General features: G+C 36.2%; 3 protein-coding genes across 3 annotated transcripts; all 3 read right to left on the bottom strand.

The window, feature by feature from the left end:
• Nucleotides 1–1,406: 1,406 nt before the first annotated feature.
• LOC141645816 (uncharacterized) lies at nt 1,407–5,103 on the bottom strand. Its single transcript, XM_074454003.1, has 2 exons — nt 4,994–5,103; nt 1,407–2,666 (listed from the first exon to the last, which is right to left on the bottom strand). Exons 1-2 carry the CDS (start codon nt 5,097–5,099, stop codon nt 1,588–1,590), a joined length of 1,185 nt encoding a protein of 394 aa, XP_074310104.1. The 5' UTR covers nt 5,100–5,103; the 3' UTR covers nt 1,407–1,587.
• A 786-nt stretch (nt 5,104–5,889) lies between these two features.
• On the bottom strand, nt 5,890–7,578 carry LOC141646522 (uncharacterized). Its single transcript, XM_074454394.1, has 2 exons — nt 7,469–7,578; nt 5,890–6,839 (listed from the first exon to the last, which is right to left on the bottom strand). The coding sequence occupies exons 1-2, from the start codon at nt 7,572–7,574 to the stop codon at nt 5,890–5,892; spliced, it is 1,056 nt and encodes a 351-aa protein (XP_074310495.1). The 5' UTR covers nt 7,575–7,578.
• A 6,331-nt stretch (nt 7,579–13,909) lies between these two features.
• On the bottom strand, nt 13,910–21,886 carry LOC141646810 (transcription initiation factor TFIID subunit 6-like). Its single transcript, XM_074454775.1, has 12 exons — nt 21,624–21,886; nt 19,450–19,536; nt 19,257–19,358; nt 19,062–19,170; nt 18,585–18,688; nt 18,363–18,500; nt 18,153–18,248; nt 17,592–17,716; nt 16,757–16,889; nt 15,454–15,579; nt 15,265–15,376; nt 13,910–14,537 (listed from the first exon to the last, which is right to left on the bottom strand). Exons 1-12 carry the CDS (start codon nt 21,747–21,749, stop codon nt 14,173–14,175), a joined length of 1,623 nt encoding a protein of 540 aa, XP_074310876.1. The 5' UTR covers nt 21,750–21,886; the 3' UTR covers nt 13,910–14,172.
• Nucleotides 21,887–23,965: the final 2,079 nt, after the last annotated feature.

Below are 23,965 nucleotides of genomic sequence, written 5' to 3' on the forward strand. Positions count from 1 at the left end.
TTATTTTTGTTAAATTTGCCTTTAATAATCAACTTTAACATATGCAAATTATTCTAAAAATTGAAAATTTTCATGATAGACTACATTAGTAGTCGTGGTAGAAGTACGCATATCTGAATCACAAATTTCATGATAGACTACATTAGTAGTCGTAGTCGAGCAATATGCACTCTATTACCTAAGAGAGTACGTCTTATCACGTGTGCCCTCAGATCAGTCACAATTAGTCTCGTACCATTACACAACCCACGTGATTGATCAATGTTTCACAAAAGCATCACCATAGCACCGACCTTCAACCTCAATTGTTGATTCGGGAGTCCGACACATTTTATACTGTTGATGAATTCAGTAGAGTTAATGTCACCGTCACCTGTACCTCTGTCATCACTACACACCTCATCGGAGCTTAAATAATTTCTCTCATCCTTTTTAATAAGCGACGACTAAACATATTCATTTACTGATTCAACAATCTCGTGAGTATGGGCGAGGATTGCCCTTTGCTAGAGATATTCCGGATTTCACAATTGTGCAAGCAGATCCAGATAAGTGACATTTACTAATGTCTTAATAGGATTCGTACACGATTTTAAGTTGTGGACGGGTTTAGTGCTTGACCCGATATAGTAAATTTGCCATAATTTTTGCTCCAAGTAAATAAATCCTCGGATTTTTTTTTTAAAAAAAATATATGTTAAATTTTTACAATTGTTTAATTATCGTGTTATATTTTAGAAAAATATTTATTAAAACAATTTTTAATCATTTGTGTGATAATTTTTAAAAATTTGTAAATTTAAATATTTCAACAAATGTCAACATTTATTTGTTTTTTTAGAGATAAAAAAATAAATTTTGCTTGAAACGCTTGTTGAACAGTAAATTTACTCGGTAGCGTATCATTGTCACCTACCATTTTCGGTGTCTTGTACTGGTAGTTAAGTTGCCGAGTTTTTTTTACTATAAGTAAATACTCCGTCATGATTTTTTTAAAGAATATATCATACTATCTAGTTTAAAAAAATATGCATGTAATTTATTCGCATTATATGTAATTCACTTCCATAATTAAATATAATTCCTTCTCGTAATTATGTAATTTTATTGTTATTTTTTTTAAATTATGTAAATCAATAATTTGTAATTAGTTTCATTTATTCCGATTTGTAATTCATTCCGCTTATATGCCATTAATTTCATTTATTCGGAATGTATAAAATTATTTCATAGTATTTGTTCTAAGACGGAATTTGTCGCATGTTTGTATTGACGGATTCTGAAGAAATAAATACTTTGCATAACGAGTCCCACCATAACCTGAATTTCCAAAAAAAAAAAATTAAAAAAAAAAGTTGTATTAATGATGTGGCGCGTCCTGGAATCAGTATTATCTTCTGAATTAATAAAGATAAGATTATACGACTCTTAATATTATCTTAGAGAAGTGACAATGTGACATGCATGCTTCATTATTACATAGAAGTAGTACATAATACTCGTATTACAGAAACTTAAACCACTTGTTGCATGGATTACTATGCCACCTAGTATCGTCATCTCATTTTCCTTGACGCAACACTTTTTCTAGTGACCCTCACTAATTATAGTTTTCTGCATGTTTTTGCCTCCTCCATCGAGCGACACTTTGCTTTGCTCTTCAGATGAATGTGGCTTATTGTAACCACCTCGTCCATCGAGAGACACTTTGCTTTGCTCTCCAGTTAGATGTGACTGCTTGTTATAACCACCTCGTCCATCGAGCGACACTTTGCTTTGCTCTTCAGATAGATGTGGGTGCTTGTTGTAACCACCTCGTCCATTGAGTGATACATCGCTATGTTCTTCAGATGGATTTAGGTGCTTGTTGTAACCACCTCGTCCATTGAGTGATATATCAGTTTTTTCTTCAGATGGATTTAGGTGCTTGTTGTAACCACCTCGTCCATTGAGTGATACGTCTGTTTTTTCTTTAGATGGATTTAGGTGCTTGTTGTAACCACCTCGTCCATCGAGCGACACTTTGCTTTGCTCTTCAGATAGATGTGGGTGCTTGTTGTAACCACCTCGTCCATTGAGTGATACATCGCTTTGTTCTTCAGATGGATTTAGGTGCTTGTTGTAACCACCTCGTCCATTGAGTGATATATCAGTTTTTTCTTCAGATGGATTTAGGTGCTTGTTGTAACCACCTCGTCCATTGAGTGATACGTCTGTTTTTTCTTTAGATGGATTTAAGTGCTTGTTGTAACCACCTCGTCCATTGAGTGATACGTCTGTTTTTTCTTTAGATGGATTTAGGTGCTTGTTGTAACCACCTCGTCCATTGAGTGATACGTCTGTTTTTTCTTTAGATGGATTTAGGTGCTTGTTGTAACCACCTCGTCCATCGAGCGACACTTTGCTTTGCTCTTCTGATGGATGTGGGTGCTTGTTGTAACCACCTCGTCCATTAAGTGATACGTCGCTTTGTTCTTCAGATGGATTTAGGTGCTTGTTGTAACCACCTCGTCCATTGAGTGATACGTCAGTTTGTTCTTCAGATGGATGTGGGTGCTTGTTGTAACCACCTCGTCCATCAAGCGACACTTTGCTTTGCTCTTCAGATGGATGTGGGTCCTTGTTGTAACCACCTCGTCCATTTAGGCTAACCACCTTCTCTTCCTCTACAAGTTATCAAAATGAAAATGAAAATATTAGTAACGTCACTGTCAGGAAATTTTCTTTTCGAAATTCTGATATAAATGTAAAGACTGTTTACGCAAAATTATTTCCGTACCCATGAGTCCGCCACTGAGTAGAGTCAAGTGTGAATTATAAAATGAAAAAGAGCAAATTAAAAATTATTCCCCTTTAAAATCCTGTTTTTTAAAATTATTCCGTTATATAATTTTTTTTTTTAAAATTACTTCTTTAAAATATACTTTTATCAAAAATTGTTTCAAAACTCCAATTTAAGTAAACTTATTCCGTTTGTGACTTAGCCAATTTATAGTTTGAAAGTTATAATTATGTAGAAAAATAGAGGGAGAGTTTAAAACCCAAACTGGATTTTAAAAGGGAGTAATTTTTAATTTACTCAATGAAAAGACTCAAATAATTTTTTTTTAATACTGTTATATTATAACTTTCCTAATTATACTCCGTGTCACCTAATAATGAATAACTTAGTTATACATACGCAGAATTGTTTTCATAGAAAATTAGATTTAATCTTAATCGTAAAAACCTCAGGAAGTAGTGAAAATGAATTTATTTACCAGACTTATATATTACAATCATTAGTTTTATTGTCTCTTCTAATTATTAACTTAATTTAAGGCCTGTTTCAACATTAGCAAATTAGTGAAAGATTAGTGTGGATCTCGTGCAAATACACGTTTTTTTTAAATCAAGATGTTAGAGAATTTAACAAATGCAAAGATGGTAAAAATTAAGCAGAATTTAAGGGGGTATTTGGTTGGAGCTTTTGAAATGGAATGGAATGATTTATATCCATTATAGTGCTTTGTTGGAGGCTTTTGGGAGGGGTTAGAATATATAAATCATTCCAACTCTATGGAATCTCATATCCATGTATATACCCAAGTTTCTAACAAAGCCTTATAACTACTATGTGTACACCAAGACCGAACCAAACACTTATAAACAAGTATAGAGTTCTAAATCCGTACATTTATGATATCACAATCCATTTCAATGCATTCCATAACTTTGAATCATATCTTTGGCCCAATTCCATAGAATAGTCAAAAGTAGAGGCCCTACTCATAGCTAAAATAAAAGTGTGAAAATTTTGAAGTAGATTTATTCTTTTAGTTAATAGAGGATTACATAGTACGAGTAATAAATAGATTTTAAATTAGCTAAAATGTGAAGTAATTGTTAAATTAATAGCTAAATCGTTCTTCTTTTTAAAAGCAAAAAAAATAACGGATTCCTCAAATTCATTTAAACGATATAGTAGTACTACCATTAAGTGAATTATGAACCAAAATTTAACATGAACTATATAACTTCCACTATTAGGTTAACCTAACAATAAAGAGATCATGTAAATGTAAATTAGCTTAGTTTATAAAGTGACGAGACATGTTCTACTCATGACATACGTTCAAATCCGTCAGCATCAAAATAACCCATATGCCTCTCTTTACACAACACACACACAAAAAAAAGGAAAACTTCACCCTAACAATCCCATGTTTGGTTGATCCGCCATAAGTAATCCCAAGTTACAATCTTCCAAAAGTAATCCCAAGTTAGCAATATTATTCCGGTTTTGCACCCATTATATAAACCTTAAATCTTCTACTCCGTATTAAATAAATTGAAATAAAAGCTGGAAAAATGAAAGTAATTTATTTTACAAAAAACATGAGTAATATATAATTATATAAATATACTAAAATCCAAAATTACTTTTTACAGTTCATTTATAAAAGAAATATAATTGATCAAATAAATTTCGGAGTTTTGAAGAAATATTATTATCTTTTGTTTGATCACCATTTTGTAAAAAAAGAAAAACATTATATAGTCTCTATATTACTGTATTGTGTTTTTTATGAAACTTTATTTGTTATAGTTTATTTCGTTCCAAATATCATTTTTTTATTGATGAATAATAAATGGCTTAAGAGATGGGTGCACAACTGGAACAAAGTTGACAACCCGGGATTATTTTAGAAAGATTGTAATGTGGGATTATTTATGGCGGATCGGACAAACTTACGATTATTAAGGACAATTTTTCCAAAAAACAATAAAAACATCGTATAATAATTTAGGTTATTTAGTTCAAATTTTCGGTTTTCAATCTAGTTACGTCTGTACACCTAAAAATTAAAACCCATCGTCTTACATATATCGAATGATCGATCATATATCGAATGATCAGACACTCAAGGTAATATTACGCATGCATAACTTTAAAGTCTTTAATATCGATAAAGAAAACACGAAATAAATAATTACGAGAAAAGAGAATTACGAGATTGTTTCTTAGAGAGATCGCGACCAGCGACAAGAGACGAAGACACAAGAACGAGAATAGTAAAGAGGACACAAAGGAAGTGTAAGGTTTTAGAATACGCCATTGTACGTGTTATATTATTCTGCAAGGGGACTCCACTTATTTATAGTAATAAAGAGTAAATACGGTTTTTCAAAAATGTGCCCTTAAAACACACATTAAAATGCTAATTAGAGAAATATTTAGAAGATTATTTCGTCAATTAATCTTTATATTACTGTATAAGATGAGATTTGAATGGATGTAAATTGCTGGTTCGCAGTGATTATTGCTTACATCAATCACTATTCTTCGTCAAATTTGATGGCCGTATTTTTCCACAAATTTTCTATTTTCTTCCAAAATTCTTCATAACTAATCATGTTAAATAATCATATTTTCCGACATTTATATGTTACTTTATTTGTCAAAAAAAAGGTTATTTTGTGAAAGATGTTTTGATGATGAGTATATTGTATACATATTTTAGTTATAATTAATACTCTATATTTTATATTTTTATTCTCCAGTATTTATGGTTAAAGTTTGAAAATTTTAAGCTTCGAAATACAAATGGAAAGAAAATTAGAAAAAGGTCGAAATAAAACTAAGATTACAAGTTTATCAGGAAAGTACGTCCATACATCATACACATCCAACTCTAATTATTACACCAAATTTACACAGATTTTCTTAGAGGAGTGACATATGCATGCTTTACTTACTACGTAATACTCCGTACGTAATACTCGTATTACTTTAGACGTAAACAAAACAAAAAAGAAAACAAAAACTTAAACTAGATCCACACACTCATGACACCAACATGACACCAACAGGTAGTGTCATCTCATTTTCCTTGACGTCATAGAGTTCTAGTGACCCTCACTGGTGATTTTCTGCATGTTATTGCCACTTGTCGTCTCTTCCTTTGGTGGGTGAGGCTTGTTGTATCCTCCACGTCCATTCACCCCAACTTCTACCTCTTCTTGTGGCGGCCATCGTCCACCGCCACCTTTACCTCCATGTCCACCGCCGTATCCGCCACCGTAGCACCCTCCTCGACCGCAATAAGGCAGAGATTGTTCCTCCGGTGGCCATCGTCCGCCACCACCCTTACCACCGTGACCACCACCACCGTAACCGCCATGTCCACCGCCGTACCCGCCACCATAACCGCCATGTCCACCGCCGTATCCGCCACCGTAACCACCACGTCCACCGTTGTATCCATCAACATCTAGAGACTCCTCTTCCGGCGGCCACCTCCCGCCACCACCGTAACCACCACGACCACCGCCATATCCGCCGCCATATCCACCACGACCACCGCCATAACCGCCGCCATATCCACCACGACCACCGCCATAACCGCCACCGTATCCGCCTCGACCACCACCATAACCGCCACCGTATCCGCCTCGACCGCCACCGTATCCTCCATAACCCTCGGGATAAGAGAGGGATTGATCTTCTTCAGTTGGTGGTTTAGGTTTGTTATAACCACCACGTCCATCCAGCGATACATCGCTTTGTTCTTCAGTTGGTGGTTTAGGTTTAGGTTTAGGCTTGTTATAACCACCACGTCCATCTAGAGATACGTCGCTTTGTTCTTCAGTTGGTGGTTTAGGTTTAGGTTTAGGCTTGTTATAACCACCACGTCCATCTAGCGATACGTCGCTTTGTTCTTCAGTCGGTGGTTTAGGTTTAGGTTTAGGCTTGTTATAACCACCACGTCCATCTAGCGATACGTCGCTTTGTTCTTCAGGTGGATGCGGTTTGTTGTAGCCACCACGTCCATTTAGATCCACATCTTTTTCTTCCTCTACAAGTTATCAAAATAAAAATTTATTAGTAAGTGTATAAAAAATGATAAGATGACAAAAATAAAACTTTAAAAGAATAATATGTATGAGTATGGTCATTTTAATACGCTTTTATAATAGAATCTCTTAAATACCAATTTAATTAAATCCCAAAATTAGGGACTAAATTTATGACCGGTCCTATTAGACGCTAAAAGGTTGGTACATGCTTTCTAACGTAACTCGCTAAGTTAGTTAATTAGCGCTAATTAACTAACTTATCGACTAATGTTGGGTAGCATGTACCAACTTATTAGGGTGTAACTACATGCTACTTCATAGTTTCTAAATTAGTCGTTAAATCATAGTGACAAAATATTCTCCTAATAAATATACCATCTTGTGAATAACGAATTAAAATCAGTCATAAACCTTTTTAAATTAAAAATACATAAATAATTGGGACGGAGTGAATTAACACGTTATTTTGGTATCACGGTGAATAATAATATACTTTCTAAAAATAAAAATAAAATAAATAAATAAATGAGACAGGGGGGAATATCGTAATTAAAACGATCAAACACTCAAGCTACGTACACATCAACACATGCATGAATTTAATTAAAAGATTAGAGAAGAAAATTACGCGGTTGTTCAGTCGAGAGATCACGAGCTGAGACAACAACTGAGGACACAAGAAGAACAATAGTAAAGAGCACACAAAGAAAGTGTAAAGTTTTAGAGTACGACATTTTTTTTTTGGTTAATATTAGACTCAATTATTTTTGCTATGGTATTATGCAAGGGGACTCCACTTATTTATACCCAAAAACTTATGTAAATAAACTATATTAAAATGATTATAAATTTATGTAAAAATAAAACTAATGTAAGAGATATTCATGAAAATTTAGATTTTATGATAAGATTTGCATGCAGCCATGCAGGTGTAAATTGTTGCTACGTACGTACGTGATTGCATGCGTCAATATTTTTGGGTCAAATATGATGTGCGGATTTGTCCTCTTCCGGGCTGCATCCGGTTTCTGTGGACTTGGATATATCGGTTTTAAGGTTAAAACGGGTTAAATTGTATTCTATTATCTATATTATTTGACTCGTTTTAAATCTAAGACAAATATGTCCGACTTAAATTAAAATTTGTGTAAATTATTGCAATATTTTATGTTATTTGAAGATATACGTACGAAGTTTCGTAGAAGTATCCAAGATTATCGAACATGCATGGACATTTTATGTCCATGTGCTCTTGAAATTTTATTATTTTTGACATGCTTAAGAAGTAGGCAGTCAACTTTTGCTGCTTTAATCGGCAAGTCAAATAGTTTTTTTTTTTCTTTTTTTTTTTTTGGGTAACGAGAGTTACGATGACGAATGTGAGGCTCACCGGCTAGAGTTTGAATTCAGGTTACCGTACGCTTCATAATTTTACCAATTAAATTATAACCGATATTTGCACCGTAAAGTCAAATAGTAATGTAATCATATGTGTAATATCCCAGGGAAATTCTCATTTAGCTGATATATTCATCATAAGTTTAGGATGGGTTGAATATATTTCACTTTAATCGTTTGTAGATTTATTACACAGAAGCACATAGCCTAGCCAGTAGCCAGTTATCATAGATGTCTACCAATTGAGGAGGACTAAAGTACTTTAAATGATATCAGAGCAACCATGTAAATATACGATTATGCAATAATTACGTAGTAGAGAGAAGAGTTTGCATCGATCATTCATCCATCACTCCTGGTTGTAGTGGTCTCTTTGTGCTTTCAGGGTGTCATATATAGTAACGGGTTAATAAGGATGTTAATAACTTTACATCTGGTGTATGTTGTATCCATCTCTCTCCGTCCTACTGATATGGTTTTGGTTTGGGGGCTGATCAAGTGGCTTTTTCTATTGCTCCCTATCTTCTTACTCACTTTTCTTAGCTACGAGTTTCTTGTCTGTAGGGACTGTTTTCCAAAGTGTAGGAGTTTTATTTATCTCCTCTGGAGGTAGGCTTTCATGGTCTACATTCCGCCTTTCCTTTCTACGTCCTTGTGGCGTAAGTGCACTTTGCTAATTCTAATGAGTCAAGGATCTCGTTGGTTTCCAGATAATCTGTAGCACACCTGATAGATGAACCAACTCAACCAAAACCTTAAGGTGATGGTTGGGGCCCAACTATTATAGTTATTTCTATTACGCTCCCTCACTCAAATGCCCGTCGGGCTTGAAGAGTGGATAGTTGTGCACCGGCTCTAATACCATGATAGATGAACCAACTCAACCAAAACCTTAAGGTGATGGTTGAGGCCCTAGGGGATGAATCTCCGAGACACATTTTTGTGTCTTGTTGCAGGTATTTCTTCGAAGCTCGGTTCATTAAGATGAGTAAAGATCGAGTTGTTCGATCTTTTGGCCACCTGTGATCGTCATTCAAGAATGTTGTGGATATTGAAGTTGATTCCCGTATTTAGCCGTCCGTACGCCATCAACACACTTATGATACCCCATGGAGTTACTTTACTTTGTTGTTTTAGTTTATTGTATTAGTAAAATAAGTGCATTTGATCAAATGAGCTGTATAAAAACCCTTTATTCACGGTTATAAAAAAAACACCCTAAAAGATGAGAATTTCACTTTTAAAATCACGTGAATTAATTAATTAATTTTATTTATATGATTAGTGGGACCTAAATCTTAAAATAACTTAAAAACAAAATCTTAATTGCTCATCTGTTCTCAAGGTATGTTTACATAACCTATCGTCGGTCATATTTGACGTAAATTCAATTTAATAGTTTAAATGTATGGTCTTTTTATAGTCCAAAATCATTCTCACATATTTCCTTAATCTTTATCTAATAATAATAGATAACTATTGAATGCTTGATTGCAAGTTTAACCGAAATTTAAAGTAACATACATATCCAACTCTTTTTATTACACCAAATTTACATCCATTTTCTTAAAGACGTGACATATGCATGTTTTACTAGTACAAAACAAGACAAAACAAAAACTTAAAACACCGGCTTCATGAATCCACGATATCACCCGGTAATGACATCTCATTTTCATTCAGATAACATACTTCTACTAGTGACCCTCACTAATAGTTTTCTTCATGTTATTGCCATTTGTTGTTTCTTCCTTTGGTGGGTGAGGCTTGTTATAACCGCCTCGTCCATCGAGTGACACTTCGCTTTGTTCTACCGGTGGATGTGGCTTGTTGTAACCACCTCTTCCATTGAGTACCACGTCGCTTTGTTCTACTGGTGGGTGTGGCTTGTTGTAACCACCTCGTCCATTGAGTACCACGTCGCTTTGTTCTACAGGTGGGTGCGGCTTGTTGTAACCACCTCGTCCATTGAGTACTACTTCGCTTTGTTCTACAGGTGGGTGCGGCTTGTTGTAACCACCTCGTCCATTGAGTACTACGTCGCTTTGTCCAACAGGTGGATGTGGCTTGTTGTAACCACCTCGTCCATTGAGTACTACGTCGCTTTGTCCAACAGGTGGACGTGGCTTGTTGTAACCACCTCGTCCCTCGAGTACTACGTCGCTTTGTTCAACAGGTGGGTGCGGCTTGTTGTAACCACCTCGTCCATTGAGTACTACGTCGCTTTGTTCTACAGGTGGATGCGGCTTATTGTAACCACCTCGTCCATCCAGTACTGCATCGCTTTGTTCTACAGGTGGATGCGGCTTGTTGTAACCACCTCGTCCATTGAGTACTGCATCGCTTTGTTTTACAGGTGGATGCGGCTTGTTGTAACCACCTCGTCCATCCAGTACAACGTCGCTTTGTTCAACAGGTGGATGTGGCTTGTTGTAGCCACCTCGTCCATTTAGGCCAACATCTTTGTCTTCCTCTACAAGTTAACAAAATGAACATGTTAAGTAGTGTCAGTGACGGATCCAAAAATTTTTCTTTAATTGCCTCGCTACTTCCTACGTGCAGTGAAAATGAATTTTTACCGGACTTAGATATTACAAGCACCAATTTAACTGTCTCTCCTAATGAGGAACTTAATTTAGGTCAGTTTTAACATTAGTCACGTAGACGCATACGTAGGCAATCAAATTAGTGAAAGATTGCATGGAAATAATTAAATTTTAAATTAGCTAAATGGTACGAGTAATTGTTAAATTAGTAGCTAAATCGCTCTTCTCTTTTAAGTCGACAAAATAATGGATGACTAGTTCATTTAGAGGATATATAGTATTAGTACCATTAAGTGAATTATAAACCAAAATTATTGTACATGAACTATATAATAATAATTTCCATTATTACGTCAACTAATCGATAAAAATATCGTAAAATAATATAGGCTATTTAGTTCAAATTTTTCGGTTTTTCAATTTAGTTACGCTTGTTCATTTAGAAACACTCAATAATAAAAGGTGTCGTCCCATCTAGCATGCATGACTTTAATATCTATAAAGAAAAAAACGAAATAAATAACTGGAACAGAGGAAATATATAACGATAAGAAAGGAGAATTACGAGATTGTTCCTTCGAGAGATCACGAGCTGCGACGACAGCCGAGGACACAAGAACGACTATAGTAAAGAGGACACAAAGGAAGTGTAAGGTTTTAGAATTCGCCATTTCTATTATTTTCTTGTTAATAATATTACTTGACTCAATTTGTACTTCTATATTTTGCAAGGGGAATCCACTTATTTATACCCAAAATTTTATGTAAATAAACTATATTAAATTGATTATAAATTCACGTAAAATTAAAAATAATGTAAAGAGATATTCATGCAAATTTAGATTTTAAGATAAGATCTGCATGCAGATGTAAATTGTTGTTACGTACGTGATTGCGTCAAGATTTTGGGTCAAATTTGATGGACGGATTTATCCACTTTTGGGGTGTACCCGTTTATGATATTGGATTGTTTGGGTATGTCAAGCTGTCGACTCGGATATATCCGTTTTAAGGTTAAATCGGGTTAAATACTCCGTAACATTTTATTTGTATAAATAAGACAATTTTTTTCGCTAGTATCTAACATTTTATTTTTGTCTTATTTATATTATTTGTTTTGTTTTAAATTTAAGACAGATATATCAGGCTGTAATCGAAATTTGTTCAAATTATTGGAATATTTTATGTTTTCTAAATATATACGTACGAATTGAAGTATCCAAACTTTGTGTCCATGTGCTCTTGAAATTTTATTAGTTTCAGTCCGTCTTGTATCAGACCGTCTTATTTCAGACCGCAATAAGACCTCTCACAAGTGAGAAGCACATGGGTGGTGGGACACCCCCATGTGCTTTCCCACTCACATCCTAAATGAGTTTTTTTGTGAGAGAAAATGGTATCCGTCTGACCATTTCAGACGGATATGACGGTCTGAAATAAGAATTTGTGTATTAGTTTTGACATGCTTAAGAAGTAGACAGTCAACTTTTGCTGCTATATAATCGGCAAGTCAAATAGTTCTTTTTTTTTTTTTTTTTTTTTTCGTGGTAATAAGAGTTTTGAGGCTGAATATGATGTTGATGTCCGAAATTTAAACTTACCAATTAAGTTAATTGACATTTAAATCATCGAAAAGGCATATGGTGATATACTGATAGTTACGAGCAAAGCAAATCTACTACGGAGTAGTCCGTAATATTTACTAGGTCCAGATAAGTACCGAAACAAATGGAGGAGATTAAAGATGAAAAAAAATGAGATTTCGTTATCAAATGTTATAAAAATGAGATTTTGTTGTCAAATGTTACAGAATACGAGTATTTTTTTTCGTGCTAAAACATGTTCGTGTATTTTTTTTACAGAATAGGAGTATTTTTTTTCGAGTATTAAAAATGCAACTATCTATACAAATGCGTAAATAATTACATTTAAAATGTAACTGATGAAATTATCGTGAAACCGTCTTATGTGATAAACTGATACTTGGTCTTTTAAAATGTTCGTGTCTGAGTTGTTTATGGCGGTTGAATATCATTGACTTTTCTTTCCCCACTAAACTGAGGGGATGCAAATTGTTGCCACGTGTCCACTTATTCACCACCATGAAGCTGACTGCTGGTTGCTTGTGGCTGGCATACCCTCCAGCCTACACCAACATCACACCTCATTTTCTCTAGACAGATGTCACTTAACTTAACTATCATTGAAGATGGCCATTATCCGTCACAAGCTGAACACGGATAGTGACCCTCTCACAAAATGCAAGTGGCTTGCACTATCCATTTGCATTTTGTGAGAGGGACACTATCCGTCTTCAGCTTGTGACGGATAGTGTCCGTCTTCAATAAGAATTTGTGCTAGTAAAATCGTATGAAAAGTGATAGGAGTATTTTACTATTTATAACAGAGATTCGAATCCTGTCAGTATTAAATCTCCCATTATGGCTCCCTTTACACTAAAAGTTTTTCTGCTCTGTGTTCGATACTCTTCATCTCATTATTCGATTTTTTCGTAATTATCCGGATTTGTTGTCTGATTGTCTCCACTCTAAATATAATCACAAATTTCGGTCTCACATTGTGAGACGGTCATTTTTTAGATAAAAATAAATCATTTATTAATATCAATAAAAGAGTGATTTTCTTACAAATGGATGACGGTCTTATACTCTGAGACCAGCAACTCTCCTATAGGACCGTCCTATAGCATAGGACTGGCCCAAAAGGAGAGAAGCCCAAACAAAACAATTAAATTTATTTATATTTTAATTTTATTTTAACGACCCGGCATTTTATGATGAAAACTAACATATCTAAATATACAATTTATCAATATAAAATTTTAGGTTCTCAAAATAAAATAATTTTCTACAAGTTTATTAACTAATTTATTTGGACTTTTAGTTATTGGGCTAGTCTTATAGATAAAGTGGTCTCACACAACAATTTGTGATTAACTATTGGTCTCTCCATTTCGATTAAATTGTTCTTATTCTTTTAAGTCGGGAGTGAAGGTATTTCTGTTTAAAAACAACTCGAAAAGGAAGGGGACAATATAAATGGGCCAAGGGAGTATATAGATGGGCCAGATAGATCAAATCCAATCTAAACATTCGGTCCGTAAATTAGGGAACTAGGACGGATTAACGGGCCTAAATGCGCAATTACTGACCGATCACGCAAAAGACTGGACGTATATTACACAAAGTCATCTGTCTCGGACATCAAACACCAGCAGCTCTATGGTTGAGTCGAAGACAGCTCTCCAAAGCTAAATTCCGATCAGGGAAGTTGATAATTAAATCACATCTGAGCAATTACCGAATCTTGAATTAATAAATTTACACTGATGATACAATCATACAACTCAAAGAATTACATAAACCAGTTATAAAAACAATAACAATTCAGGAGCTGGGGTGAACGAGAACATGCCGTCCCCAAAACATTCAAACAGTGACGACAGCAAAGGGCCGCCATCAGTGTCGTCCTTCCATGCCTGAGCTAGAATTGATGACGTACTCTGAGATTGACTATCCGCCTTCCCTTTCGCGCTGCTGCTTCCTGGCGTGTTTTCATTTTGCACTTGTTGGGTGATTCCTGAGAGACTGCCATCAACGTTATATCCTCCGGCAACCCCTTGCATGTTGCCGTGCATGGTATTCATTGGTATTGCTCCCATCGAACCATCCCCCGCTTGTTTCTTCATTGGGGGCTGTTGCAATAGGTTGTCCATATCCGCTTTCCGCTTGCCTGAATATCATAATTAAGAAGACAATACAAATATAAAATTTTTTAGGAGGTGTTTGATCGTAGGTCCCCCGTTCCCTCCCTCCATTACCCAGAATAGGATTACCCCCTTGTCCTCCAAATTGATTCCCCAACCCCCAAGGGTTTCACAAACCCGTTCCCTCTTACCCGACTCACCACCAACATCCACTGATCCACCCCTTCAATCAACCACCACCTCTCCCACCGTCACCATTATCAGTATTGGTGTCTGCTTGTCGTCCTCATTGACCGACCCACCACCCCCAAAAGCATCAGATCTAGACGTTACCAAAATGTGTCGGGTGCTTTATTCCAAATGCAGGTACAGTTCAAGGTTAGTTAGGGTCAAAAGATGAGTAAAAGCAAATGAATAAATACGAGGATTATATAAAATAAATTTTGCAGAAGGGTAAACCGAGTTTGTGTCAAATTCAACAACGCTGTTTGGGTTCCGGTCATGTACGGACACGGGTGGGTCGATATTTTCGAGTTTATGACTAAGAGCATATCAGGTTAGCTTTTGACATTTCTAGCCGAAAGTCCATCACCCTTATTTTAGCTCCAGAAGCAATCGGCCCTAATCACCAACACAACAGCAACAACAACTACAACATACTCCAAGGTCTCAAGAGCGCTCTCAAATGGTTGTTTCACAAAAATAGCTAGGGTCGAATAACATAAAATCTTATAAATAAGAAAAAAATCTCACTTGATAATATGGTTGCAACTTTCTTATCAAGCATTGAGGTGGGCCTTGTGATTGGAAGAAGTAAACTCGGGACTTTTTTCAGATGATCATGCATGCACTGGCCAGCGGCAAACTGCAAGGTGTGTTGCAATGTCAGTTCCAAAACAAAATGACGGCCAAGAAACTATAAACGCGGAACTTATATCTGACCAGCAAGGCCCCATAAACTCTCCACGCTTCTTGCCTTTTGATCTCATTCTTCTGCCCCTCTAGTTGCATTTCTGGTTCCAGTAGTTGCATATATGGTAGTAGATTTGGTAATATGAGAAGACGGACCTGGAATCATGAAGCACTGATCAACTTCTTACAGTGCACAAATTAAAGGAAGAGTTAATATCGACATTTTTATAAACTGAAGGCCTGAAGCCAATATTAAAACAATGCACAAGCGAACGGAAAGGGTTACATTCGACAGAATTTGATAACCGACATTAATAAGTAGGGGTGAGCAAAAATATACGATAACAACAACAACAACATTACCCCAGTGCCTCAATGGCTCCCGCAAATTGCGGGGTAAGGGGGGGTCGGATGTACGCAGCCTTACCCTTGTGTTAGCAACACAAAGAGGCTGTTTCCGAATGACCCAAGATGAAAATTGCGTCGAGAACTGCATTGAAGGACCGCTACTTCACAAAAGAAAGAAGGGCAGCCACTTTAGTGAGCCATTTTGATTTATTCCATTATAATCCATAACCAAAGAGTAAAGAGTCTTTGGCTCCAGTGGAAATATGGAAAAAGCAAAAATATACGATACGGTTTTATAATACGAATACGATATGGTATACGGTTTGAGTTATACGGATTTCCGTATATACGATACGAAAATCCTAGACAATACGGTTTTCATAAAACCGTATCGTATCCGGGTCGGGCAAAAACAAAACCGTATATACGATACGGTTTTTGTATCAAAGGTAGTCATGTTAGAGGTAATTATCAGCTCTTAAATAACTATAATGTTTAATTGCGCATTTGTCACCAAACCGTATCCGTATATACGGATTCCGTATAATCCATATATACGGTTAAACCGTATCGGATCCGTATAGTGATTTTCGCAATTTTTAAAACCGTATACCCGATACGATTTTCAAAACCAGTATCGGGTATACGGTTTTGCTCACCTCTAATAAATATAATAAGGGCCTGTTCTGTTTAAATTATTCTTGTTTGGCTAAAGTTCAAAATTTTATGTTTTCTGAATAATAAAACCTTCTGTACCTCGCTGAACTGTCATGAAAAGAATGGAAAAAGGTTGAAATACTGAGTAGTTTTGAGTACACCATTTTCTGCTTTGGTTTTGTATTTAGTCAAGACATTAGACGCCCTTACCCTTCTTCAGAAACCAAAAAAATCTGGTAAAGTTTATTCAGAAACCGAAAAAAATCTGGTAAAGTTTTTTCACTTCGTATCACAAAATGTTAATACATAATTTTTTATATGAACATACCACACTAGGTCCAAGAGCAGCCAGTCCTTGAATAGCACCATAATGTTGAGGCAACGCTTTTGTCGGGTCCAAGAATGCATGGAGCAGAGTTCTGGTAACTCGAGGCTGAAGATTGTGATATACATGTCCAAATCTGTAAGTTTTTCAATGAGACAAAACACTGGATTATGGGGAACAAGTTTGACGGACAAGGGAAGTAAGATGATTTATTATTTTCAGAGAAAGAGGCAACTTAAAGAAACAACGAACGAAAAGACGACAAACAGAACCAGTAATTAAGTTTCCCTAGATTAGGCAGGGACCGTTTGACATACTACTACCAAAGTCATCAGAAAATCAAAAAAATAGCTTAGTTCGGAGCTATATTCATGATTCATCACCCGGGGTTGAGCAAACATGACTAGAAAGTCATCCTCAGAGCCCTTCATCTACACAACCAGCAATTGATCAAAACAAAAACACAGCCACCTTTTCAGCTCCCAGACTAGATAATAGCCACGAAAAACTGGACCAGTTGTGACAAGTTTACTATTCCCAGGGAAAAGAAAACTAGGAACAGAACGACGTTGGTGCTTGGCACAGAAGAGAGGAACCCAATGTTGGTGGTGGGCTCGTTAGCAACTAGAAGAAAAGATTAACGGTGGTAGCTGGTAAGCATAGAAGTGAATGATTGTGGGAGGTTTAATGCGGGATTTCACTTCGTAGCACTCATCACCACGAGGATTAACCACATATCTGCCTTTCTGCCTTGTAAATTGCTGTGTAAAAGACAATAACACAGTACGCATATCTTTAATTATCTTCCCAATTATGGAGTACAGAATCAAAACTTTACCTTCGACATATGGTGGCAATTAGATTTGCAGCGAAGTTCCTGAGTTCCCAATGATTGTCAGACAATTTATTTCCTAGCCTCTTCGCGACTAGACAGGTAAGTATAGACGGCATCAGTTGATGTAGCTGCAAAAGAATGAGAGTGCTTTAGACGCCAAAATAGAGAGCCCAACTCCAGATTACAGCCTATTTTATCCATATATGATGAATGATAACTGTAATCGGGTAATAATGTTCATCGTCTTTAAAACAGAAGCCAAAAAAAGTTTTTTCCGCAATTTGATTTCATATGCATTGAATCCAAACTCCTAAAGGTCAAAAAAGATGTGTCAGCTTGGCCTTAATAGAGGCACATATGCCCAAGACATGTCATTTCACCAACAATTTAAAATAAGGACGCCGACAGTTTATTCAAGCTTAGGCTAGGCAACTTTGGTAAAGCATTTTTATTTTGAAGTCACGATGCCACTTTTCTAATATTCTCAAGAATCAAAACTGAAATATGAAGATACATTTAAGCCTCAATAAAAAAATAGCAGCATAAAGAACCAAGTGGATTTACATAAGGTTCTAAGTGTATCTGTTGGTTTTGCAGAACACTCCAAACAACACGCATCAGGGCGAACAGCAGATCAAACTTAGTCAAATTCCGAGAAACCTGCGGTAGTCGTAAACATCAAGTATTAAGAGCGAGTCACGGAAAAATACTTGAAGAATATACTTTTGGGGTCGATCAATTTTTATATGAAAGTAATGAAACATAGCAAGTTACCTCATCCGCAACGAAGAATGTGAAATAAGGGAGAAGAGGATGAAGTCCTGAATCAGTTGCCAAACTCCGTAAAGCTTCTTTGAAAAGAACAGTGTCAGACTTGTGCTTAGTCAACTCAATAATTTTGTCAAAATAAAGCTTCACAAAGTGACAGAAAGGCAGTCAGACATTGTGAGGCAAATCAAGAAGAAAATAAAGATAACGGTAAGTCTAGATATGAACCTGAAGCTCTCTAGAAAGGACATGCTTGACAGGTAACTTAATATCAATAGGAGGTCCTTCTTCTTTACACTCTAATTTCTTTCCATCAGAAGAAGCTGCAAGTGCTGTGAAAAGCAAGTTTACATTAGGAAATACTCCCGATATTGTCCCATTTGACTTTGGTGGTCAAACAATATCGACTTTGATTGAAATTTTCTCCAATTATACAATAATAACAACCTTAAAACATGATAGTACGAATAACAATGTTCTGCTATGCTTTGAAAGATAAAAAAACAATGTCACTGTATCTAAATGAAAACCTATAAATTGGGAGAAATTATTGGTGTGAAGGTAAACATTTGTGGGGTACCAAAGTACTATGGAACAATATATTTGGGAAATGGCAGGGCAGACCTTTAATGTAGGGATATACGAAGTGGAAACCCTTAAACCTACTAAACTAAATGAAAGAGTGTTAAAGTAAAGGTTTGGTACCTTCAGCTGGAGGATTTTCAGGAATAGCGGGTTGTACTCCTTCAATAGCCAGCCAATGGACCGAAACAGATGTATCCAGCGGCGCTCTTGGCAAAGGTGCTTCAGTGATCTATGTAGGGAAATATAGGTCGTGGATGAAACAACTAAAGAAACTAGAATGACTCTTTCCAATTATCACTTATCAGCAGACCTTACATTTTTAAGCTCGAGATCACAGTCATTGACATAGAACAAATCGTGGTGTCCGGCAGCTCTCTTGAAGCGCAATGGATCATTTGAGGCAAATCCATAGATGGGCTGGTAAACAACAACAATAAACAAACCTTAATGTAGAGAAACAGAAGAATAGGTAAAAGAAAACACATTGAACGGGCAGATATAGTCTCACCTCTACATTTCTCAGCTTCAGGGAAGCATCAACATCCTCTGCTGTCAAAACAGTTCGCTTTGAATGTCGCATACATTTGATTGCTTCCTAATCCCAGAAATTACAATCTCAGTTTCCTGGCATTTGAAAAATTGTACTCCATAGCATGGTATGAAAATGCAGTAGCGATACAATACACGAAATTGTATTGGATCATGGCCAATGCAGCCTTAATTTCAAAATCATTTAAAAACTGTGCTAAATCTTCACTTCTTTAGATAAAAAAACTGAGTTGATCTTACTAGTTTATAATCCATCAATTAGTGGAAATCAATTCCATAGGGGAAGTCAGTTATTTCAATTACGATTTCCTTGTTTCCAAAATCTACGGAATTCATGAAGAAACATCGGCTGCAGTTTAGCTGTGTACGGTGGCAAGACCAAAATACATTAAAACATTTGTAACTCCTCAGCGCGCAAATGAAACATCTCAATGGTTACATCGTCAAATTAGCTTCAAACCACATAACTTAGGGGAAATGCTAGAGTACTAATTAACTGCAATCTGAAAGGACCCCAAACCAGAGAGTTTATTTCGAATTAAGCTCAAGCCGAAACAATGTCATTCTGGAACTCTGTATAAACCTTAGTCTCACACTGATGGTGGCTGCTAACTAAAGTAACCGCGAAGAGATTAAGGAAAGAAGAGATAAAGAAGATTATGATGGACATATTGGTGCTTGTTAAAAACTTAAAATACGTCCGCCCTTTGGATGCGCTTAAGCTAAGCCTCTGTGAGGTCCTAGCCAAGAGGTCTCAGTCCACACCCTCTAGATAAGGAGAAACTAGGGATAGACACACTAGTGTGCAATTTCCAATTTTTTCTAGTGGTTTTTTTGGCTATGTCCTTCTCTTTGCCACATTATCACCCGCTTCTAGCCTTCTACTCTTTTACACATCTAGTTAATCTTCATTTAAAGCCAAAAGGTGCATTGTTGCACAAAATATAATTTTGAAAATACAAATTTGTTTGCAAAACTGGAGCGCCTCTTGTCTATGAGATGCCACTTGTGTTGTCATAAACTTGGTTGTGTGAACAAGTGGGAGTATTACCTAGGCTTTGTGACCAAGTAAGAGTGTTGCTTAGGTTTTGTGACCAAGCAACAATGCTACCATGGCTCAAGTGGCCGAGTGGGAGTATGACATATTCCGGGACTCTAGTAGCCACCGGAGGTACGATATACGGTAGTGGGCAGTTAGCGAACACAACGATCCAATCGCTTCCGCATTAAGGTACGCCACTTTTTGCTGCAAGTCTTGCACCTCACCACCAAGGGCACTCTTTTACGCATTCCTCCTCATTTAACTCTTTCTAGTTGTCAATGGTTATAACCAGTCCTGAATTCTAGACTTTAAAACCCGCAGAAAACATCAAGCTGGAATCTATATCGAAAAATCCCTAAGAGGCTATGATCAATGAAGACAAGTCTAGCAAGGTCATGACAAGTTTCGAATCACGGTCTTCAATACCATAACACCTAAAACATCCCCAAATCGAACTTCATTACAATTTACATCCTTTATCTCACAATCTATGCTCTCACATAATATTGCCTCATCAAACTTCCCCTAAATTAATTAACCCTTTTTCCAAATTATTCTGAGGTGCCCAAATTCTACCTCCTAATGCAATTAAAATGAAAACCATCTACATATTCTACAAATCCACCACACAATGGTAAAGCAAACTTGGAAGTATCAAACTAATTGTTCAAATGACATAAAAACCCATTAAAAGACGGGACTTCTACAATCATTTGTTTACCTTCGATTAAAATAAACCCCCCGAGACAAAAAAGTTAAACAAATGATTGGAATCAGGGGAGTATTAATTCAAACCCAATACAAATATAACCCATTAGAAAGAAGGGATTTTTAAGCATACTCCCTTCGTCCCGATCATTTATTTACCTTCGATTAAAATACACCAACCCAACAAATAAAAAACTTAAACAAATGATTGGAATGGAAGGAGTATTAATTAAAACCCGATACAAATTCCTAAAATTCCACAAATATAGTACATACCCAAAAACAAGAAACCCAAAAAAACTTGAACTTTTCAAACTAATTGCTCAATTCACAAAAAAACAATTAAAAAGAAGGGATTTTTAAAGCATATAATTAAGCAATACCTGCATGATTTCACGAACACGGTATTCAACATCAGGAGCAACAGCAAGAGCAGCATCTGGTGTTAAATTAGTGATGCCAATGCTTTGAGCTATTAACTCTATTGTCTCCTTTTGCACTACACTCATCTCTTCCCCCTTCCTTTTCTATTCAATTTTGGAGACAATTTAAGATTTTGATTACTCTAATTTATGTCTCTTGACTCTTGAAGGTGTGATCTTCACTGCTGGTATACTTGTGTTTTCTTACCTTTGTATCTTGAACTAAAGGTGACAATCGGGTCAGTCGATCGGGCTTAAATCGGGTCAGTTCTGATCGGTCGTATTATATTCGGGTTATATCGGGTTGGCATGCCCTTTGGGATTGAGACGGGTTTGGTAGGGTCATTAACGACTTGAGTGATCGGGTCAATTGATGTGTCGAATTGGGTACTTTGTCGCATTACTTCAATTATTTTTTATTGAGTTAGTTAGTTTTCGACCATTGTTTTGGTTTAGGTACTTTGTTATCAAGTCAAACTTATCAAGGTAAAATAAAAAGGCCCGGTTTTTTTCGGCTTAAGCGAAGAGTACACTCTACAAATCCAAATTCTAAATCGATACAAGTAAAGTTGACAAACTGATTAACAAAACCCCATAGAACCAAAAAATTTAGCAACTCCAAATCGACCAAACCCGTTTGCAATCCGACACCCGATATTATTTAATGATAAGTGAGCCTTGATATTGACCCGACAATTATTAAACTTAATATTGATCAAAATGAAAGCAATCCAGGTCTTGTTCTTTCTGGCTTACTTTCAGCACATTTCAGCTCAACTTTATTCAGTTTAGTTCAGCTTCATTTAGTTCAGTTCAACTCATTCTTTCACAAATTAACTCTTTTTTTTTGACAAATTCACTCTTAACTAAGCTCAATTCAGTTCAGCTTCATTCAGTTTAGTTCGGTTCAGCTCAACTCGATTCAATTCAGTTCATGTTCTCTTCGTTCCGGTTATTTATTTACCTTAATTTTTTAAACAAATACAAAGAAAAATTGTTTACCTTTGATTTTAGTACTCCTCACAAATAATAAAAATGTAAATATTTTCTTAAGTCAGAGAGAGTACTACGTATCATATATTATATTAAAGCTGAAATCGGGTCGATAGTTCATACGAGTGTCAAGTATCATAATCATAATCATGAGAAATTGACATATTTAAAATTTCATTTAGAACTAATTATAGTCATGTTATTATAGTAAAACTAAAATTTGTTAGTCATCATATATTATTATATTAAAGCTGAAATCGGATCGGTAATTCATACGAATGTCAAATGTCATAATCATGAGAAATTGACGTATTTTAGAACTAATTGTAGTCATGTTATTATCATATATTATAATAAAACTGAATCAACATCCTAATAAAAAACAATTAGAAGAAAAAAAGAAAGAGAGAGAAAAACCCTAGAGAGAGAAAAATCCTCTCTCTTTTGAAATGACTGAACCCAACAGCGGCCTCCCGCCGGAGATTGTTCCTATAGATGCATCACATGTCAACGATGAGTGTCCCAATAGTGAGATCCCTACTATCCCAGTTAAGAATGCTAAGAGAAAGACTATGCATTTGAGTAATTTCCTTGCCGCGTCACCGACTCAAGTTGGCTCCGAGGAAATACCCAAAACCCCCAGCAGTGGCTATTGCTCCCCAGAGAAGAGACCGGCTGTGAATTCATCCTATAAGGATATGGTACAAGAATTCAACCCCCAGTCTTATTCCTTCGATGATCCTATGCTAGACGACTTCGAGGATGACTCCGAGGATGACATCGACTACAATGACGAAGAGGAGGATCAGACTTGCCCTAGAATTTGCCTAACGAAGCAGGAAAAATCGCAAATTCGGAAACCATGGCGCCATTCTTTGATCGTTAAGATGTTCGATAAAAACATCGGCTATCTTTCGCTCATGAGGAAACTACAAGCCAAATGGTCGATTAAGGGTAAGCTTACTCTCACGGATTTGACTGGTTCTTATTATATCGCTCGCTTCTCATCAAGACAGGATTATGAGTTCGTTATCACCCAAGGACCTTGGATGATTGACGACCATTATCTAACTATTCGAAAATGGGTGCCTAATTTTGTACCGGCGGAGGATAGCATCAAGTACTTGACTGCATGGATTAGAATCCCTAATTTGCCAGTCGAATATTTTAACGAGAATTTTCTCAGAAAAGTCGGCTCAAAAATAGGGAAGGTTATCAGAATCGACAAGAACACAGCCTTAGCGGAACGAGGACAATTTACCAGGTTAAGTGTGGAGGTTGATATCTCGAAGCCGCTGCTATCTAAATTT

Source organism: Silene latifolia, chromosome 3, assembly GCF_048544455.1.
Source record: "Silene latifolia isolate original U9 population chromosome 3, ASM4854445v1, whole genome shotgun sequence".
Lineage (NCBI taxonomy): Eukaryota > Viridiplantae > Streptophyta > Magnoliopsida > Caryophyllales > Caryophyllaceae > Silene > Silene latifolia.

Bases quoted from the DNA above. Each gene is read 5' to 3' on its own strand.
- LOC141645816 (XM_074454003.1), bottom strand. From the start codon at position 5,099: ATGGCGTATTCTAAAACCTTACACTTCCTTTGTGTCCTCTTTACTATT. The intron at 2,667-4,993 runs GTAATTCTCTTT...GATAACTTGTAG, and splicing joins TCTCTCTAAGAAACAATCTC to AGGAAGAGAAGGTGGTTAGC.
- LOC141646522 (XM_074454394.1), bottom strand. From the start codon at position 7,574: ATGTCGTACTCTAAAACTTTACACTTTCTTTGTGTGCTCTTTACTATT. The intron at 6,840-7,468 runs GTAATTTTCTTC...GATAACTTGTAG, and splicing joins TCTCTCGACTGAACAACCGC to AGGAAGAAAAAGATGTGGAT.
- LOC141646810 (XM_074454775.1), bottom strand. From the start codon at position 21,749: ATGAGTGTAGTGCAAAAGGAGACAATAGAGTTAATAGCTCAAAGCATT. The intron at 19,537-21,623 runs GTATTGCTTAAT...TTCTGGGATTAG, and splicing joins GTGTTCGTGAAATCATGCAG to GAAGCAATCAAATGTATGCG. The intron at 15,580-16,756 runs GTATGTTCATAT...TCATGATTCCAG, and splicing joins CTGCTCTTGGACCTAGTGTG to GTCCGTCTTCTCATATTACC.